The sequence below is a fragment of the Talpa europaea genome, assembly GCF_964194135.1.
Source record: "Talpa europaea genome assembly, chromosome: 5".
Taxonomy (NCBI): Eukaryota; Metazoa; Chordata; class Mammalia; order Eulipotyphla; family Talpidae; genus Talpa; species Talpa europaea.
The window spans coordinates 108,806,574-108,827,360 of NC_140071.1; the positions used below are offsets into that span (position 1 = coordinate 108,806,574).

General features: G+C 32.6%; 1 protein-coding gene across 31 annotated transcripts in view; it reads right to left on the bottom strand.

Annotated features, from left to right (window-relative positions):
* Positions 1-20,787, bottom strand: part of ADGRL3 (adhesion G protein-coupled receptor L3) — a gene marked incomplete at both ends in the record, with an annotated part of 456,353 nt that overhangs the window by 196,268 nt on the left and 239,298 nt on the right. For all 31 annotated transcript variants that reach the window (XM_084234180.1, XM_084234185.1, XM_084234176.1 and 28 more), the window contains one exon: positions 15,262-15,342. In XM_084234180.1, coding sequence (XP_084090306.1) covers positions 15,262-15,342 — 81 coding nt within the window. The remainder of the gene's footprint in view (positions 1-15,261; positions 15,343-20,787) is intronic.

Genomic DNA, 20,787 nt, shown 5'->3' on the forward strand with positions numbered 1-20,787 from the left:
TTTAGGATTCAGAATGCAATATAAGCCAAATTTGCCACCTTTTTTACTAATTTACTAACCACAAACCAAATTTCCTTGTCTTGTCAGTTCTTCACAGATTTATTTTTTTTCTTTTTAAAACAAGTATAGTACTGATGCTTTGCCTATTTTGGGGGCTCTTCATATACTCATGGGAGCTTCCAAACGGACTAAATTAAACTTCCCTTTTTCTGATCATTTATTAGAAGGGACGTTAGCCAAGAACCTGGACTTATAAAGGTGTGATGTATTTCTACCCAGTAATAATTTTGAATATTCTCCATGCTCCCTGCTCTATTCCTCCATAAACACTACCTACTATGTCCCCTTAACAGAAAATCATCACAATTCTGTATAATGATTCTGAAGATCACTTTTGGGTTAGCCACTAGCATTCAACTCAGATTTCTTGAGATATCATTTCCATTTGATCTAGGTACTTACACACTTAAGATAAATGTGAATTAAATTATAGACAGCATATCATTTTTCATTAAATCAAACCAACTTTCTTCTCTGATACAGAATAAAATATAACAAAGGGAAGAAATAAAATTAATTGACATCATCAGGCCTTTATATATTTATATATATATATATATATATATATATATGGATACACACACACACACACACACATACATTTTTTAGTTCCAGGTAGAATAGTTGTAGTTTCTCTGGTAATAAAATTTCATTCATTAATATAACAGAGTTGGTGATTCTTTAATTTTTCTACTGTCCAAGATAACTATATTGATGTTTAAAGTAACTTAATTGTACATGTTCACATGTAGTTTATTTTACTTCATGTAAACAAAATTTGACTTTGAACAAATAAAAGAATGTTCTTCAGTTTACCTGCTTGACAATCTTGCATTAAATAGAATCCAAAATAAAACAAATGTTTAAGGTCATGAACAATTTCATAAAAATGTCCTATTTATTTCTGTTTCCTTTCTAAATAACTAAGTTCAGATTTTTCAACCATAAACACTCTTAAAATAGATTTGGTTTTTGGATGTTTCTTTTTTTTTTTTTAAAGATTTATTCATTCATTCATTCATTCATTTATACAAGCACTGGGTACAGTCAGAAGCGCGGGAGGGTGAGAGAATTCACCACAGCCAAAGTGGGGAACAGAACAGGCAGAATGACAAAACACACTGCTGATGGGAGGAGCGGGCACGGCAGGAGAGGTCTGCGTGCCATGTGGGACCCTTGCCAGGGGCTGGGGATCAAACAGGCATTGCAAAGGCTGTGGGCAGCTTCGCAGCCCAGCGCTCAACAGCTGAGCAACCAGGGGAGGCCCTGGATGTTTTTTGATTTTTAATATTTATAATGAGATGGTCAAACTGATTCTGAGCATTTCCTTCTCTTTCCCTCTGTGATAGAATCCAGCAAGTGAAAATACTACTACATATTGTTACAACATGGTTTACATTTAGCTAGAACTTGATGTCTGGCTCAAGTATCCAGGTAATGAGAGCTTGATGAGAAACAAGCTTTATTAACAACAACAAGCAACAGAGACTTAGAGCTTATCCCTCAGCCACATATACTACATCAGGGCAAATGGAATGCAATTCATTTTGCTTCACTGTAAAATTATAATGGAATGCCAGCCCTGTCTCCAAAGCTCTGCCTCTGGGAAATAAAGCCTATTTACTGAGAGTAGTATGTGATCTTTCTAAAAGGCTATCTTGACTGCTATTTTCTAAAGTTGTTTCCTAAGAGATACTAGTATTTTGCTGCTTTTCTTGTATCTTTTTCTGAGTATAAAAAACTGTTTGAAAATCTAAAAGATTTTTTTATTAGAATTTTTTCCATAATCCTAGCTCTAGAAATGAATAGCTGCATAACACCTGATGAGCCACCCTGTCTTCTCTAAACCTCAGCTTCCTATGTCCACAATGTACTTAAGATACTGACCTTTCCACATTTTCATAAGAATTAGAAAAAACCTGTGTGAAGCACTGAAGAGTGTACCAGGTTTAAAACGGCCATCCAGTCACTGATGACCTTTCTTGTTTTTAATTTATTTGCTAATGGTATTTTCAACAATATTTTGTAAGTCTTAGATCTCAATTTTCCTTATATTTAGTATTGCTCCTACAGTTACAGTTGGATGGAAGCTGAGTAAAAGTCATATTTTAAATTATATGTTTAGAAAGGCAAAGATTTCATATGACAGAATAAATGGAAATCACTTACCAATTTTTTTCAGAATCTTGAATATATAAAAAGTTCCTAAGAAGTAAATTTGTTTCATGATAAATACATTCATTTAAAAATGAAATGTTAATAAGTACTATAATAAGTATTCATGAATAATATTACTATTCAAGGAAAATATTAGCATAAAGAAGACATTTGGGTTTTATATGTCTCTTGATTTGAAATTATTGGTACTTCAGATTCATATAGTTTTAGAAACATTTAATGTCCTAAATATCACAGCTTCAAATTTGGTTGGTAAAATGAACAAGACACGATAAAGTTTCATATGAATTATTTAACACTATTCTAAATTACTGGAAACAAGTCTCTAATGGATGTTACAAAGGAAACAATAGAGTTAAATTGTTTTGATTTGCTTTTATGATATTAATGATTACAAGGTTTCCATAATTTGCATGGCAAATATTATTCCACAGTATATAAAAAAATAGTTGAAATGGCTTGACAGGAACTTAGTTATAAGATATTTTTTCAATGATCCTAGAATTTTGTAGCTTTGTGTAATGATCAGTTTTTCTAGTTTAGAAAGTGAAGAGAGATTAAAATCAATTAATCTATGTGAAACATAAAGGAATACTATCAGTATAAGTAGAAATTCTCAAAAAAGTCATTTTTTTAGATTAGATATTCTTCAATAAATTTCTGCAAATCTAATTATTGTTCCCAAATTCCCAGCAGTGTAATGACTCTGATTTAATAATGGTTTTAATTATACCCAAGAGGGAAAAGAGAGCTGCTTACATTTTGAAATTATTCCACTTTTTGTTGAACTGAAAGCAATTTACATTTTGTTACCCTGTAACCTAAAATAAATGCTATATTTCAATGTATTCTGTTGCATTCCATAGACATTTATTAAATGCTCAGTGTTTAATGTAAGATTTGTATCATCATTTTTAGTCTTGTCATTGTGACTATACACACCCTGGATACATTATAATTAGATCATAAGCTTCCTTTATGTTGCTACTAGAAAATTACAGTTCTATTTTCTACCATGTGCTATTTCATTAATTTATATGATTTTTATTTTTATTCAAATGTTTTAATGCATCTTTTGAATTTGCTTTGTCCCTTAGCAGGGGTTAAACCAAAATGCAGTGTATATGATACTTAGCAATATGATTGAAATACCAAAAACATACCTGCAAATAAAAAGACAAAGTGTTCACCTTTCTGAATTTTTTTATGTAGTGTAAACCAAGTGCCCTTGTAAGGATTATGCTAGTTATTTTACATAAAATTTCAATGTAGCCCATATTTTCCCTACCACATTTACACTTCATATATGTTTCTATTCTCAATTTGGTTTTTGTATGACCAGTAAAAATAAAATAATTTGAGGATAAAGATTCTAATAAATACATATTTTTTCTTTTAATGCCAGATGGTGAATTTTTTAATGTTTTTTTTTTAAATTTTGATCTTTCCTGTAGATTCTACAAAAAACTATCTGGCTCTACATTAATCTGATTTTTAAGAAAAGGGGAGATAAACTGTGCTTTTGGACAGTTTATGAAACCATGCCTTCCAATAAGGTTCCAAGTGATTAGGTGGATATTTCATGTGGTAGATCCAAAAGAGCTATAAGAAAAATACACATGAGACAATGCAGAAAGGAGAACAAATTACCAGAGGTCCCTGCCAAGTACCAACCTAATGGTTTCCAACAGGCACTGGGGTCTAGTTCCAGTGCTGGAACTGGCTTCGGGTTCTCCTGCGTGTGACGCTTACTCTGCAGGTTTTGGACTTTTTTGCCAGCCAACTAATTCTTACTGCCAGCTCCCCCTTGATTCTAGTTACACTTGCCTAAGGGTTCAGATCTGCAAATGACAACAGTCCTTATCAGTTCATTTGGGGTAGCTTACAGAGTCACACTAAGCAACTTAGCATGAATTTTCATGAAATAAACCTTAACAAAATTATTTGAGATGGTTATCAAAATATCATCTTCTACAACCGAGACAATGAGTTTCCTACTCATGCAAATCAATATAAACTAGTGTGTCTACTAACCACTGGTTAGTACAGAGAATAGAAATCAGTGGTAGCTATGGTCCATGCCAATAAATGTACCCATGTAATGAGAGTGCAATTACATTCTTTCATAGGACTGGAGGATTTTAATTCTTCAGGATATCAGTAAAAAAATCCTTTATTCCCTCCTTAGCACCTTCCCCTTATTTCTCTTGGATGACTTTTTTTCAGTTGTGGAAGACATCCCTCCTAATGAACGGATTCCTTTCACACCAGTGAAAAAGTTAATAATTTGCGATCTTGTTTCCAGTGCAAGCGGCTACCATTCATCACCTCTACTCAACACTAGCTAAACTGGGTGAGATACAGCCAGATCAGTAATACTATGATAGAGAAGCAACCTCATTTTTGGCAGCTCCAACCTTTCAAATAGCAAAAGATAATCATAATGTAGTGTTCATACCAATGTAGATTCATTCTCATGCCATCCAACTCTATTATCAATTTGTTAATATTTTTGTAATATTCCTCTTCTTCCTAATCTAGCAGACCTAACAGTTTTACTGATTGCTGAACAGTTTGAGATTTCTTTCCCTATATAATGGGCCTCGCCATTTCCCATTCCCAGGGTTTTCACTAGAGAGCAGTTGAGACATCTCCAAAAGGAACTGATAGATAGTAGTAATTTCAATTGGGGGTCTTCACAAGAACAGAAGCTCTCGTTAGTAGGATCTTGAAAAGATACATACAAAAATCTGCAAAATACTAGTTCCTTAGTTATTCCCTTTTTCTCAACTCTTTTGTCATAAACCTAAGCTTTTCTTTTCTTTTTCACTGTTTGTCTTATACATCTCCTGTTGATAGAACCACGGTTAAATATATACTTGCTTATGGGGTCCACTGAAGAGCCTTTTGTTTTTAATTGTGGGAAAAACACATCAGAAGAAATTTACTCTTAACACATTTAAAAATGTACAGTACAATATTATGAACTATACACACATTGTTGTGCAACAGATCTCTAGGGAGAACTTTTGTTTTGTTTTTCTCTCAAGAGAACTGTCACTTTACCAAAATCAAACTGGAGTTCATTAGTAAAGGAAACTAAGAATTACACTGCTATTTTAAACAGATATGTATATTTCATATAAAATTTCCTATCTTATATAGTACCAACTGCCTCCTCAGATTTCATAAATACAAGCAAAACATCTTAGATTCTAAATCCCCAAAGGATATCAAATTAATACCATGTGTTTAAAAAGGGGCTGGTATTGGAAGAAAAAACTGATAGTAAAAGTGTCAGGAATGGACCATTCATTTGTATGGCCACTAATTCCATAGGGCAACTGATCATAAATTAAGTGCCTGGCATTCCATAATGGATGATTATATCTGACATAATGAAGTTATAATGGAAGGTGTTCATACACTGCTTGACTATTAAGTGACCATTTATTGTCCCTGCACCAGGTGTGATAGTGATAGGCTATACAAATCATCCAGAAGAAATGTCAAAATAGGCTCCTTTGCTGATAAAGCATCACACATGTTTATTAATATAGCAGCTTGTCTTAGGACAGGCCCATCTGCTCGTTTAAAACAAATCTTTTTCCTATAAATATTTCAGAGTTAAGAGCATGACCACTAGTCACAGTCCTGGACTAAAAGGAACAGAAAGGAAAAAAGGAGGAAATGAAAATAACTGCATTTCAATAAAATATTAAGCTCTTCCTTTTACCTTAGGTACCTTTTACAGACAAAGGGGCAGGACAGTAGTTTTTAAAGTGGCATTTGCTTTAGATTAGTGCTGCATGAGTGTAGGCCCTCAGGAATGGTCCCAGCTCCAGCTGTTGCTGACGCCAGGTGGGAAATGGCAAATTTCAGTAATGTTTTCAAAGTACACATTTCAATAAAGTGTAATATGAAGTACTCAATTAAGAAATTCTCCAGAGCAGTAGTTCATATTCATTTAAGCTCATCAAAAAATATTTTAGCTGAGTAGATTTTTATAAAGAGAAATACTACTATAGATTTTGGGGATGTGGGGAGAGGGGTTTAAAAACTGAGGATTTGCTTATAAAAATCCACTGTCTATAAGATATTACCATCACGTTTTTATCTTTGAATGCTTCCCTTTGTTTATTTATTTTACATTAGGAAATCAGAAGCACAAGGCTAAGACATTTTCCATCTGGTATTCTGGGTATTACATAGTGTAGCCTGTATGACCTGTGTTCTGTCTTCAAAAAATGGTTTTATCTAACAAACAAATATGCCCTGATGTGTCCCTCTCAAATGAACACACACATTTTAAATGAAGAAGTACAAGTGTTCAAAATAGTGAAACAAAGGACAGGTATGGGCCATTTGGTGACCAGAGGTGGTTTTCACTCTATAGCAGTGGCTTCATTTATTCATTCATTAAAACCTAAATAAAGTCTGGCAGGCATACCTTTCAGGTTCTAGGAAAGAACTTTATCAGACACAGTATCACATAAATCCACTAGTCATACTTTTCTAAATAAATTACAACTCAGGAAAACTAACCACCTGGTGACCAAAGAGCCAATTCAATTACTTGTAAAAGGTTAAAGTCCTTAGATGCTCTTGAATTTATTTTTTACATCTCCTGTTCATTAAAAGGAAACAATGTTCAATCATATGTTATGTTACATGTTTTTTCAAGTACATGTACACCCATTTAATAATGGATGATTTTCAGTTTGAAAACTGACTGCCCTTGTTTTCCAGATTATCAATATCCCAAATTATCCAACTTAGAAATTAAGGAATTATCTTTTATTTCTCTCTCAACATATGCTACCAATCACCAAATCTATCATGTATTCTTTATTCCTATGGCTAATGTCTCCTAGTTTATACTCTCAAAGAGCCTTTCTTGAAATCACTTACTAGTTAATTATCACTGCAGTTAATCCATTCTAAGCACTGGAGTGAACATTTCTATGTACAACAGTCATACTAATGCCTTCTATGCTTGAAGTGTTTGTGTTTTTCAGGTATCTAGACTTTTGGAATTGCTAGGTTCACTACACACAGATCTGTTATATATTAAATTCAATCGTTTTGCCAGTTTCTGTCTTTCTAGTTCATAACCATGGTGATTGTGGATACTGATGCTTGACCAGTTCCAGAAGTAATATATACTAACCTGACCAATATAGACTGATAGTCTCACAACCAGCCAAGAGTTTGGGACTATATTTGTTTTAACAGGATAAAGTGTGCCAAGCTTGAGAGAATTTGACCCTTGCAGTCTCTGCAAATACTTTAATTTTATTTTCACTTTAAGAATTAATCCTTTATTGTAAGATTTTTATTTATTTATTATTTTGTATAAAAGAACTGGGGTGTTGACCAGAGGTAGGGGGCAGGGTGAGAGGATTCACCAGAGACAGAGAGTGGGTAGCAGAACAGCAGATTTATTGAAATACATTGCTGAGGGGGGCAGTGGGTGAAAGAGGAGAGCTCTGCTGGGCCATGTGTGTTAGCTCCCTGGCTGGGAATTGAACTCAGGCCAAGGTGGGCCTTTGAGGTGGTAGCACTGAGACTAAACCCCTAGGCCACCAGGGAGGCCCTGTAGTATACTTTAAACACAGCAAAAAAAAAAAAAAAAAAAAAAAAAAAAGTTTGGCATTTACAAGTATAGGAAAAGAGTGTTTATTTAACATGGTCAGAGCACTCTGTTATGTGCAAGTTTTATTTTTATTCCCTTGGGTCAAGGGTAGATAAAACTACGAAATTGTGTTCTATCACATAATGTCTGCTAACCACATAAGTTAGAAAACTACCATCATGGAATATTAGAGAACAGACCCGAGACTCCTCAGTGAGAATGCCAGATGTCTTATTCCTATTTTATTTTAATCAATTTAAAATGTTTTTACATTTCAGTAGATACTATCATGTGTTAATGTCTCTAATTTGTGATGCTAACTCTTTGGCTATAGCCAATTTTAATATAGATGCACCAGGCAGGACCATCTGCTTATTTTTAACTTAAAAATATATTTTCAGTGTGTGGATTTGCTGAATGTGATTCAATTTGAACATGAAACTTAATGCTTAGCATTATTCTAGCTCATTGATTATGTGCCAATTGAACCATGTTTATAGTACTCAGTTTATTAAAGAAAAAAAGCAAAAGAAAATAGATGTGATTTTTCAAATGTACCCAAATATTTTAGCTTTTTAGAGCATACATTATAACTGTCAAATATTAAATATATAAATTAGCATTTAGTATTAGATTTTTGATTAAATATAAGACTATTTAAACTCATAAAATAAGATTATTTAAAATACACTATTATTTTCATGGGTTTTATTACCAGTAGTTTATCATATTTGAAGGGGGTGATTTTAGAAACTGTTAATTTTTTTTTTTTTAAGATTTATTTATTTTTATACAAGAGTGGAGTATAGGCCAGAGGCACTGGAGGGTGAGAGGATTCACCAGAGACAGAGCAGGGCAGAACAGGCAGATGACAGAAATATACTGCTGAGGGAAGCAGTGGATAAGACAGGAGAGGTTTGCCACACCATGTGGGAATCTCCCTGGCTGGCCAGGGATAGAACCCGTGCTGCAGAGGTTGCAGACAGCTTCACAGCACTGCACTCAACCCGCATGCCACTGTAGGGGGCCCAGCTGTCAAATTTTTTATACAGCAGAACATTAGGAAAATCATTCTTAGTAAGACAAATGGGAATATTTTTCAGGAGTTAAATTTTTCTTGGTTACCAACAAGATTTTATTTAACAACAAGTGCTAGTCATGTGAAGAATTCTTAGGTTCATCCCTATAGTTGACTACTATGGCTGTCAAGAATTGTAGAGGTAAACAATGAAATTAAAGCAAACACAAAGGAAATAATAACGTTTCAAATGAAGTGTGTGCCCCAAATGACATATTTGAATCTCAAGTATTACACACCTCTGCCTCTGGGTAAGATTATGATTTACTTCCCATACAAATTTCCTCTCAACCAGCTCCTCTGAATGATTCTGCTTGTAATACAACAGATTCCAATTTTATCACTGGGCAACTAAAACTGCAAATTATTTTAGGTATGTCTTTTCTATTAAAATATAAATCTCTTTACCTATTTAATAATCACATTACAATTGCCCCAATATAGACCACATGGGTGAGGCATGTGTGGACAGAGCATTTGAATAACTGCTAGCACATGGGCCAATTACTATATCAGTTTGGTGATCATTTGTCTAGTTGTTGAGCTAAATAAAAATATTGTGAACTGTAACTGTGGGTGCTAAAGAGCATATCAAAAAGAAAATTTTAATTAAATTGAAACAGGTTATATACAAAAGTACAATGACAGTGTAGAAGTGAAAATTATGCAATATCAACATATCATTGGGTTCTTATTAAGATATATTCACTGTATGATCAAGTCTGTAGAGTGGATTATAGCTGTAAGACAAAGGTCTATTGTATAGAAATGATTCTGGATTAGGGTATTTATGCACATCAATAGTTGGAAGGCAAAATATAGGCTGGAAAGAAAAGATAACTGGTGAGGACACATAATCTTCAGAACCACAACAACTCCTGCTAAGAAATTCAATGTGCTTATTTACTAATCTGCCACAAAATTACCAAAGTAGTCCTTTTTCATTTTCAATTATAATATAGAAAATTAGAAAATATGTCTTAAAAGCATGAAGAACTAATTTGCATACAGAAATATATAAACAACCCATTAAATTCACCACCAAATCGTAACAAATTTGTTTTAGTAATGAAAGTTTTAAAAATAATAGTGCTTTTATATGAAGATTTTTTTAAAGTCCTGATTAATGAGACATATGATGAGAAATATTACTATAATGGGGGATGCTGATTCAGGATCTTATTTTTATTAAGTAGTTTATAGTGAGGGCTGTGACTATTTTTCTATTTATAGTGGCAGCTCTGGTTAATTGCCTTGTAATGTATTGTGACATTAATGCACCAGTAAACTATTGGAATATACACCCCTACTCAGTAATAAAATCTGTAAATTGAAGAATGCATATAAAGTCATCACAGGCATAAATTATGTGACCAAATGCCATTATGTTCACATTAGATTTAAAGAACAGAATCACTCAGATTTATTCATCAAGGGATAAGTGCCACTGAGTTTATATACTGTGACTACTTTGAAGTATAGATAATTCATGGCTATTTGCAAGTTGCTGTTATATTTTCTTTATGGTTACTAAGAACATGTTGATGATAATTAAAATGCACAACAACAAAGAAGAAACATTATAATAAAAAAATACACAAAGTCACAACATATTTACCCCTATAAAAAATGAAAACAAAAGTGAAAGAAATCAAGAGACTTGAAAGAAGATAGAATGGTGATATGGATCAAAACCAAAATAATTCATAAGTGATTTTTTTGAGGGACAAAGAAAGAAAATGTGAAAAATATATTTGAAAGCAAGTTATATACAGAATTGTCTTTCCATATATACATATATATAAATATATATATACACACACATATATAAATATATATATGTGTATATATATATATACTTATTTTTCTAATATTTTAACACAATTCCAATTATTAGTTCATCGTATCAAATATGGAAAACATCATCACTATTTAAAAAATAAGTGCCAAATGATCCAATATATTTCAGATGAGAACATAAAAAATGGCAAAATATATGCAACAATTTGATATATTACTATGTTAGATAGTTCATAGTTTCTATTGAAAAGTTCTTTGTGCTAATGTTGATAAATATATCAATACATCATTTTTAAGTGTTTTGTTTTATATTGAAATATTGATGGATTTATGAAAATTATATATGATTGTACTATAAGAATATAGTTAAGACTATAGAGTGCACAAGGAACTAAATTATAAAGAAATAATTCCTAAAGTATTAACATATTTGTGGACTATTGGAATTTCATTCAATTATTATTGCCTAAAGAGAGCAAAAGAAAATATATAGAGAGAGCCAGAGTTCAATGGGCTAAGGGAAATATACATATACCTCTCACATTCTTAATGTATATATTTATATGACTATAGTAGAAAAATAGAAGAAAGATAAATGGTTAAGGTTAGTTTCTAGGTACTTCAAAGGTTATTGCTATATAATCTCACCAAACAAACAAACAAAAATTTTACTAGAGATAGAATTTCAATCATTTAAAGAACATAATTTGTTATATTCAAACAAAAATATATAAAAACTTATATAAGAAATATTCTCTTTCTGTCCATATATAACAATTCTCTTTCTGTCCATATATAACTAGATCATGAAGTTTGAAGTATATAGTATTTATAGAATAATTCTACACCATATAAATAGCAACACTATTGAATATAAAATATGGTAAGTGAAGATGAAGGGTGATCATTGAAAAGAACTACTTTGTGGTTCCAACTAATGATAGTACTATGCCAATTCTATCCTATTTCAATTATTCATCTTTAAATGAAAATTTAGATAGTCTTAAGAAAAAGAGCACAATACCTATTGCAGTATTACTTTGGTAATATATAAATATAAACCTATCCATTAATCTAATTAAATGTTCTTCTATGCAAATTGCATACATTAGGCACATGAATCGTGATTAACTGATTGCATTAAACATAGAACAAATTTGGAAGGTCTCTTGGTCAATGTATGTGAAGGAATGATATGAATACTGGAAAAGATCAAAAAATCATTCTAAGGTAGAGACCACAATCTGAAGCTGATAAGCAAGCAGTGATAAATACTGTATTATAGTCATTATTTATGGAATCAGTTATATCATCACTTTTACTATGGTGATTCCATCTTAAAGTGAAACTTTTAATGGTGCCTACCTACTATTAACCCTTTAGGATCCAGTTTTAAGTCAGGTTTTTGCCAGTAACTTGACACATCATTTCAATTAATCATCTTAATATTCTTGCCAGATTGGCATTATTATACTTGTTTTACAGATGACAGACAGAAGATGCCCAAGGTCACCCAGGTTCTCCATAGCTCAATTTCCTCTCATGTTCTACAGCAGTGGGCTCAAATTTCATAAAAATAGTTAAATTTTATCTAGGGCCTACCAAATACCAGATTCTCTTCTTTATTATAACTCATCACTATGAAGTTGTTCTTTTTTGATCTGTGCAGTGGTTGAGAAAACTAAAAATAAGAAAGGTCTAGAGTCTAAAGTTTTTATGTTTCAAATCCTTCTATCAGTCAATTTTTGTCTTGCTTCATTCTAAATTTATTTTACATATCCTCTCTTTCTGCTTAGTTTAGCTGCTTGAAATAGCCCACATTTCTTCTATTATTGGTTATTTTGATTGTAGTTCCTCCACCAAGAGAGATGGCATTAATTTCTGCCCTGTTAAGACTGGGGTTGGCTAATAGAAGACTAAGAAACATGACATAAACAGAGTCTGGAAAAATTACCTAATCTTCAGGACTTGTCTATTAATTGCTGGGAACACTGTCACAATGAGAGTGCATGTGTGCTACCTGCTGGATGGTTAGTCACGTGGTCATTATACCAGATGATATCAAGCTGACATCACATATGTGAGCGACCCCTCTCCCTTGCACAATTAACCATCCTAGTAACTACTAAACATCCATCTTCAGGCATGTTGGCATATAACTGACTCAAACAACTCTGGGAACTATAATAAATGTTTCTTATTTTAAGCCAATAACTTTTGCAGTGAATTGTTACATCATGATGTTACACCTTAGTTCCCAAATCATATTGGGATCCAATCTAAAGAAATCAAATATATTAAAGTTACCAACTTACAAAAATGGCCTTCCAATTTTGGTTAGAAACATTTTACTTAAGAATTAAAATGTCTAAAATAATGCATCAATTTAAAAGTCATCTAAACGTCATGATGAGAGAATATGTCATAAACATTCAAGCTGTTATTTACTGTAGAAAGCTTTCTTCCTGCCCCTTCCCTGCTGTTGTTCAGTGAAATACCTTGTCTCTACAAAATACTTCTCATATCTTTCTATCACCGCCTATACAACTCCTAATTCCCTAGTTATTTTTTACCTGGTATACTGAAACAGCCTCCCTGTGCCAATTCTATCATCATCTACACTACATTAGATATATTTCTCATACCAAGAACTGATATTATGATGTAATCTGTATTGGCTAGAGAAAACAAAGAAATTTAACATATTTCATGATTCTTTTCCAGGATAAAATACAAACTCATTGGCATGTGAAAAAGAAATCCTCATGAGCTTTTAAATCCTCCAGTCTTCCTCTACAACATTTTCATTTTACTGCACATCCAGCACATTTCCTTAAAAATATCACACATTTTCAAATACCCATGCTCGTTCATTTTGCTTTCTTTGTGGGATTCCCTTATCATTTCTGTTCCCCTTTCATCTTAAAAAAATGAGGCTGTATACTTCAGCATTTAGGTTGTCACCTTCACTTTGAGTCACTTTCCAAGCACAGAAAAGTGTCTGAAGGAGAAATAGTAAAGACGACATGATCATAAAGGACCTTACAGATGAGAAAGGTAAATATGAACACTGAAAAATAAAATACAGTGTCTTGATGTAATGACTAAGGTGAGTAAAAGGGATATTTGGAGAAGGGAGGCATGCATTCGGCTTTCCCAAGGAAAAGCTTAACAAAGAAACTGATGATAAAGCAGAGCCTGGAAATACTGATAGAAACTACTAAGTAGAAAGAAAAGAGACTCCTGGCAGAGGAAACAGCATGCATAGAAAATATACTAATAAAAATCAGATCTGGAACTCCCTGGTGGTGCAAGGGTTTAAGAGGCAACCTATGAAGCTATCTGCAACCTCTGCAGCATGAGTTTGATCCCCAGCTGGCCAGGGAGCAACCCATATGATGCAGCAGACCTCTCCTGACTAGCCCACTGCTCCCCTCAGCAGTGTACTTTGGTCAGTCTGCCTGTTTTGTTCCCTATTCTGTCTCTGGTGAATCCTCTCACCCCCTGCACCTCTGGTCTGTACCCCTACCTCTTGTATGCATAAATAAATAAATCTTAAAAAAATAAAATAAAAATCAGATCTAATGACTTACTGTATCAAGTAATTAATACCTTTGTAGGTTTAAGATAATATACCATGTTATTCAAAACTGAAAAACTGACCTTGGGATACAGACATATTTTATTTTATAAATGCTGACATTTAATAATATAAAATTATAATACATGTCTATATAACATCAGTGTTATGCATTATAAAACATCAAAAATCATGGCTAAACATTTCTCAAAAGTAGAAATTCTTTATATAGATAATAAATTTTATCCTTTAACTTTTATTTTGTATGACTAATTTTTTATGTCTTTAAACAGATGGCATCAATTTAAAAATACATAATTTTGATTGACACATTTTAAAAATTAAATGATCATATTAATACTAAAATGAATTATAAAAATAAAAAATATGACTGAGGCTACCAGAGGGGGATGTGGTGGGTTGGAAGCAAAGGAGGAAGGTGTGGGAGGGTCCAATGGAGGATTACTGGGGCTTTGGTGGTGGGTGTGGTGAAATAATATGCAATTGTAGAGGTCAAAACCTATACCCCTAAAATATACAATGATATAAATCAATATTACCTCAATAAATACAAGGTTAAAATATATAAAATATCACTTTTCAAGGAAAATAATCTTTCATTATGACTTAGATTAAGATATTGGTGTAAAACAAGTAAGATAGTAGAAGAAAATCCCAATTAAGAGTAATTGAATCTCTGTGGAGCTCTATTTCTTATTTTAGTTAACAAATATTTCTTAGAACAATATTTCACAGTTTCATTATAAATAAGATTTGCTCTTTCTATTACCAGATGCTTCACAACCATTCCCCCCTGCTAGTTAAACAGGTATTGTGTTGCAAAATACAGATTTACAACCATCTTTAATTTAATCAATCACTTTCATCATTGAAAGAATGTTTCTTGTTCTTTAAATAAAGAAAACTCACCTCTAACAGGGGGTCTTTCTAGCTCAGAGTCAAGATGAATTGGTGGAGAGATGTATGATACTTGTCCATGATGTGCTTGCCCTGTGGACCAAAAATAAACATTAAGAAGACATCATAGTTATTTATGTCTTTTTACATTTTTTTAAAGATTTATTTATTTATACAAGCACTGGGTACAGTAAGAAGCGCGGGAGGGTGAGAGAATTCACTGAGCAAGAGCAGGGAGCAGAGCAGGCAGAAGGACCGAAGTACACTGCTGAGGGGAGCAGCGGGCGGCAGGAGAGGTCTGTGCACCATGTGGGACCCTCCTCTAGTGGGCAGGGAGCAGCCGGGGATCAAACTGGTGCTGCAGAGGCTGCGGGCAGTTTTGCAACCCAGTGCTCAACCGCTGCGCCACTGGGGAGGCCCTCTTTTTACATTTTTGCTTTTATAATGCCACAGTATCATTCTCCATAATACACTAATAGCCAACATAGAGTGTGGACTGACCTTTTCAAATGTAAAGACATTATATCATCTACATATAAACTGATTAAATCAGTATTTCTTAAACAATCTAGGCTTTTTTTGTTGTTGTTAAACTTAGTGTAGTGATACTTTAAAAAATATAACACAAATTAGTTAGAAGAATGAAATGAAAAAACAAAATACAAATTCCATTTTATTGTTAGATTAAACAGACAGTAAGTACTCTATCAATATGCTATGTTTCTAAATACTTTGTTTCTACACTTATTTCACTGTAGATCAGTAACATATATCCATATCCAAATATATGATATGCTGCTCCTACTTTAGCCTTTACTTTTCCAAGATAAAAGATGTATATCTGCTTATTTTTCCTCAATTTTATTTCCATTTTTCAATGTACATATACACTTTGCATAACCTTTATTCTACAATCTGATTAATTCATATTTTATCTTTATGATGTATTTCCATTATTTTAATAGAAAACTACTTCTATGCGCTTACTATATCTGAAAGGGAAACAATAACTAACCATAATATAAAAAGCGGATAGTTTGGAGCCTCCCTGGTGGCCTATGGGTTAAATCTCAGGGCTATCACTGTGATGGCCTGAGTTCAATCCCTAACCAGGGAGCTAACCCACAGGGAGCAGACCTTTCCTGTCTCACATGCTGCTCCCATTAGCAGTGTGTTTCAGTAAATCCACCTGGTCTGCTCCCCACTCTGTCTCTAATAAATCCTCTCACAATCCCCAACCCAACATCTCTGTCATATACCCTAGTCCCTCTAAACAAAAATGAATAAAATCTTTAAAAAAGAAAAAGCAGATAGATGAATTAACTCTATTTCTTGCAAAGCACACTATCAGCTCACATACATAGTTTTAATAAACTTTCTACTTTATGAGTTAAAGTATTAAAGTTGATTTGAAGGCCAAGAGGCAGATTGAAAAGCTTGCTCTCAAATCCAAAAGACTTTTTCCATTATTCAAAATAGCTATAGTTTGGGTACTGATAACTTGGTAAACAATTAGGATTTTGAGGCAAGAAAGCATAATTACAGTCAGTTTAATTTCTAAAACCATTTTATATAAAAAAGGTTTGGGTAGAAGTGGAGGGCCTACTACTTCCTTTCTACAATGGGGATATGCAGTTATATTTTACACACTTACTATAGCAATTTACAGGGGTGTTAATCTCTTTTCCTAAACAAGGAGAGTTAATGATACATAGATTATGGTAACAGTTAGAGTAACCTTCCATTTTCAAGTAATATTCGACTTGTAATAAACTCTGTTGATTCCTCTTATGAGGCACATTTCAAATAATTAATATGGCTCCCTGTTGATAGAAGCTGCTGTTGTTCCCAGCATTTTTTTTTAGCTTACAGCAGACACAGTGGAGAGGCTATAATATACACAGCCCCTCATAATGGTAACTAAGAATATTGTGCATTCACTGGCCATGTTTCAGTGGAATACTAAAAGCACTATTATAAAAGGAATAAGACAGTAATTGTGCACTGTTAGCAGACCATGTTTAATATAGCTTATTAAAAACTTCAGATTATCTTAATTATAAAAACACCTTCTGTTTACATATGTTGCATACTTGGCTGCAAAAATATTTTTATTTTAAAGCTTCTGTGTCATTACAAATGAACTGGTTTGAAACTTCATTGATCATGTGAAAGAAAATAAGAACCATTCACTCTCTTAGTTCAAAATAACCTCAGCATACAAAATAATATTGATTTCATGTCTAATAAAGGAACATGACTTTTGCCACATACAATATAACCATAAAGCACTCATACATATATCATCTTCTTTTACCAATATGATGATTTAAAGGTAGAACAATTCTAATATATCCTTGTTTTTAAACCAAAGAAATAGGCACAGGAGATTAAGTAACTTGCTCAAGAACATACAGTGAGTAAATAACAAGAATAGGAGCATTTTATTTCTAAATCTGAAGTGCTTTCATCAAAATCATAATAATTTTTCTCGAAGTTTTTGGTATACTAAATATGGAAAAAATGAGTGCAGATATTAGTGATTAAATGCCACGTAACTCCTTTGGAACTGTCTCCCTTCAGGTTTCTGAAGTAAACAGTCTGGCTAAATGTCATATTTTTCTGTTTCAGGGAAAGACGATCAGCTTTAATAGTGCTTAACGTGGATTCTTCAGGCCATATAAAAAGTGTGCTCATCACCAAGGGAATGGAGATTTGACAAGGAAAGGAGAACAGGGGTTAGTAAATTGGGTAAAAGGGGTCAATTGTATGATGAAGAGTGTAAAGTAGACTTCTAATGGAGTTCATAATGTATATACAGACATTGATTTATAATGCTATATGCTTGAAACCTATATGAAAGTTACAAACCAATGTTATTTTAATAAAAAAATTAAAACATGAATCCTTAAGTGAAAACAATAAAAGTCAGTAAAACAAGGCAGGGATTATTGATAGCTAATTCCTAGATTTGCCATAATGATTTTCATTTTCTCTCTAAGGAGAAATTCAGCAAAGTGCAGGATGAGGGGTGGCAGGGCAAGCCGCAGGGGTAGGAACTGAGAAATGCAGTAACACATATCAATCTAGTAATTGAGACTTCTGCTCTACAAAATAAAAGAACTAGAAATTATGAAAGCTGATTTTACTGTATTAATTAAATTGTTAAAATGATTTCTACTTCAATCTAGATCGCTAGCACTCACACATTAATCTTCATAAAATTATATAAAAGGTAATAAAACCATTCTAATCAATGGTTGAGGAAGGCAATGATTCTGAGGGAGGTAACCACTCTTTATAAGGAGAGCCTACTAGAATATGAGGAGAGGGCTGCACATTGCTTGAGTAAAAACAGTGACTTTCAATGTTCCACCCTCCTCACTAAGAATTGTTGCCAATTAATAAACTACAGTTAAAAAAACTATGAATTTCCATAAATTTTTAAAAATAATTTATGGTAAATAATGCTTAACAAAAAATGCTATCTGCTCAAAGTGCATATGGAGGGAAAAAGCATGGCAAACTTATACTGTTTTTAAAGATTTGACTAGAATAAGATCTGGAATATCCCTTGTCTCACATTCATCACATTCTCCACCATCCTCTACTGTCTTTGATTAGACTTGCCTGATTCTCATAATAGAAGTGTCATATATCCATATCCAAATATATGATATGCTGCTCCTACTTCAGCCTTTACTTTTCCAAGATAAAAGTTGTATATCTGCTTATTTTTCCTCAATTTTATTTCCATTTTGCCTAAATTTTAAAGCAAAAAATCATATTGGAATCCTGATTATATGATCTTAATTTTACAAATTTAATTTGGAGGACAAATATTTAATATGATTTGCCTTCATTATTTTAATAAATCTCCATGCTTGACTTGTCTATTGATAAATATGAATTGATTTTTGACGTTTTCTGTATTTTGGCCATAAAAATATTACATTGATCATTGCTTTTTAATAAATTTTTATTCAAGAACCATATACTTAGAAAACAAATATTATCTTGGGAAAAATTTCACCTTAACGTGTGCATCCATCACTTTCCCTCCACCAAAGTTCCTGTGCCAACTACCTGTCACGTTACCCCCTCTATCCCTTCCTCCCTCTATTCCTAATCACTGTTTATTGTAATTATTCTATTTCCCCCATTTTGAATGATTTTTAAAAACTTTTCTTGATAACCTTCACCAAACTTTTTGATGGTTATTACTAGAAGTATTAGTTATTGATTTTGACCTTTCTGGCTCCTTAGAGTCAGATAGACTGGTAAAATTTCAGTAATTTTCTGTGATTTTTTTTTTTTTTTTTTTTTGGTGAAATAGATCCCCAAGTTAAGCTTAATTGATATACACTGGTATTTAATTCTCCATGCTGCAGAATTTAACTTATAAATAACAAAGTTTGTCTTTGTAGTTCATGCAATTTAGGGGATATGATTTCTGGTGCTGTTACTCACCTGTATGCTTGCCTTAATTATCTACAAAGTAATTATTAAAGGAAAAAGCAACCTTTGATGATAGGGCTTATAAAAGATTTTAAGAGAGGAAAAAAAAGTCTCATGGTTTATTTCTAAGAAGTCTAGAAGAAAAATCGACATAAGAAAATGGGTAGTTTATAGATTAGATTTCATTTATTTTCAGTCTAAGTAAAATAATATATTTCCATGGAGCTGTCATATGTATGTGAATCTTTGTTATTGATTTGTAATTTACATCATTCCATTCACCCATTTAAAGTATACAATAAAATGTTTTTTAATTTATGTACAGATTTGTTTAACTAACACCCCGATCAATTTATCATCACAAAAAGAAAACTCAAATTCATGAATAGTCCCTCCTAAATTTCCTGTGATCCTATCCTAGCACTAGGTATCCCTCACCTACGACATCTCTCTATAAATTTGTCTATTTTGGACATTTTGCAAGAATGGAATGATAGATATAAATGGCATTTTGTGATTAGCTTCTTTCACTCTAACTTTTTAAGACTCATCCATGTAGCAACATGAATCAGTGTATCATTCCTTTCATTGTAAAATAATAATCTATTATATATAGACACACCATATTGTATTTTATTGTATTTATCCATGCATCTAGTTGATGTACATTTGGATTTTTCCACTCTTTGGCTATTATAAATAATGCTGTGATGAACCTCCATGTACAAGTATTTTGGTTTATATTTTTGCATTTTTTTGAGGAGTAGTGATACTGGTCATAAACTAATTATATCTGTAAACATTTTAGGAAATGTCATTCTGATTTGTAAAGAGGTTACACCATTTCACTTTAACAGTGTATGAAGTTTCCAATATCATGGAAATATATTTTTCAGGTTTTTTTTTTTTAAAGGTAGTGCTATATATATATATGTCAGGGTTGATTTTGAAATAATTGTTAAGACAACAGTAAAATCTGGGAAGATAATAATTTTCCAAATTAAACAGAGAGAGATAAAACAAAGAGTTTGGATTAGTAGTTGTATATTTCATCCACACTGAAAGAGTATAAGAGAAAAA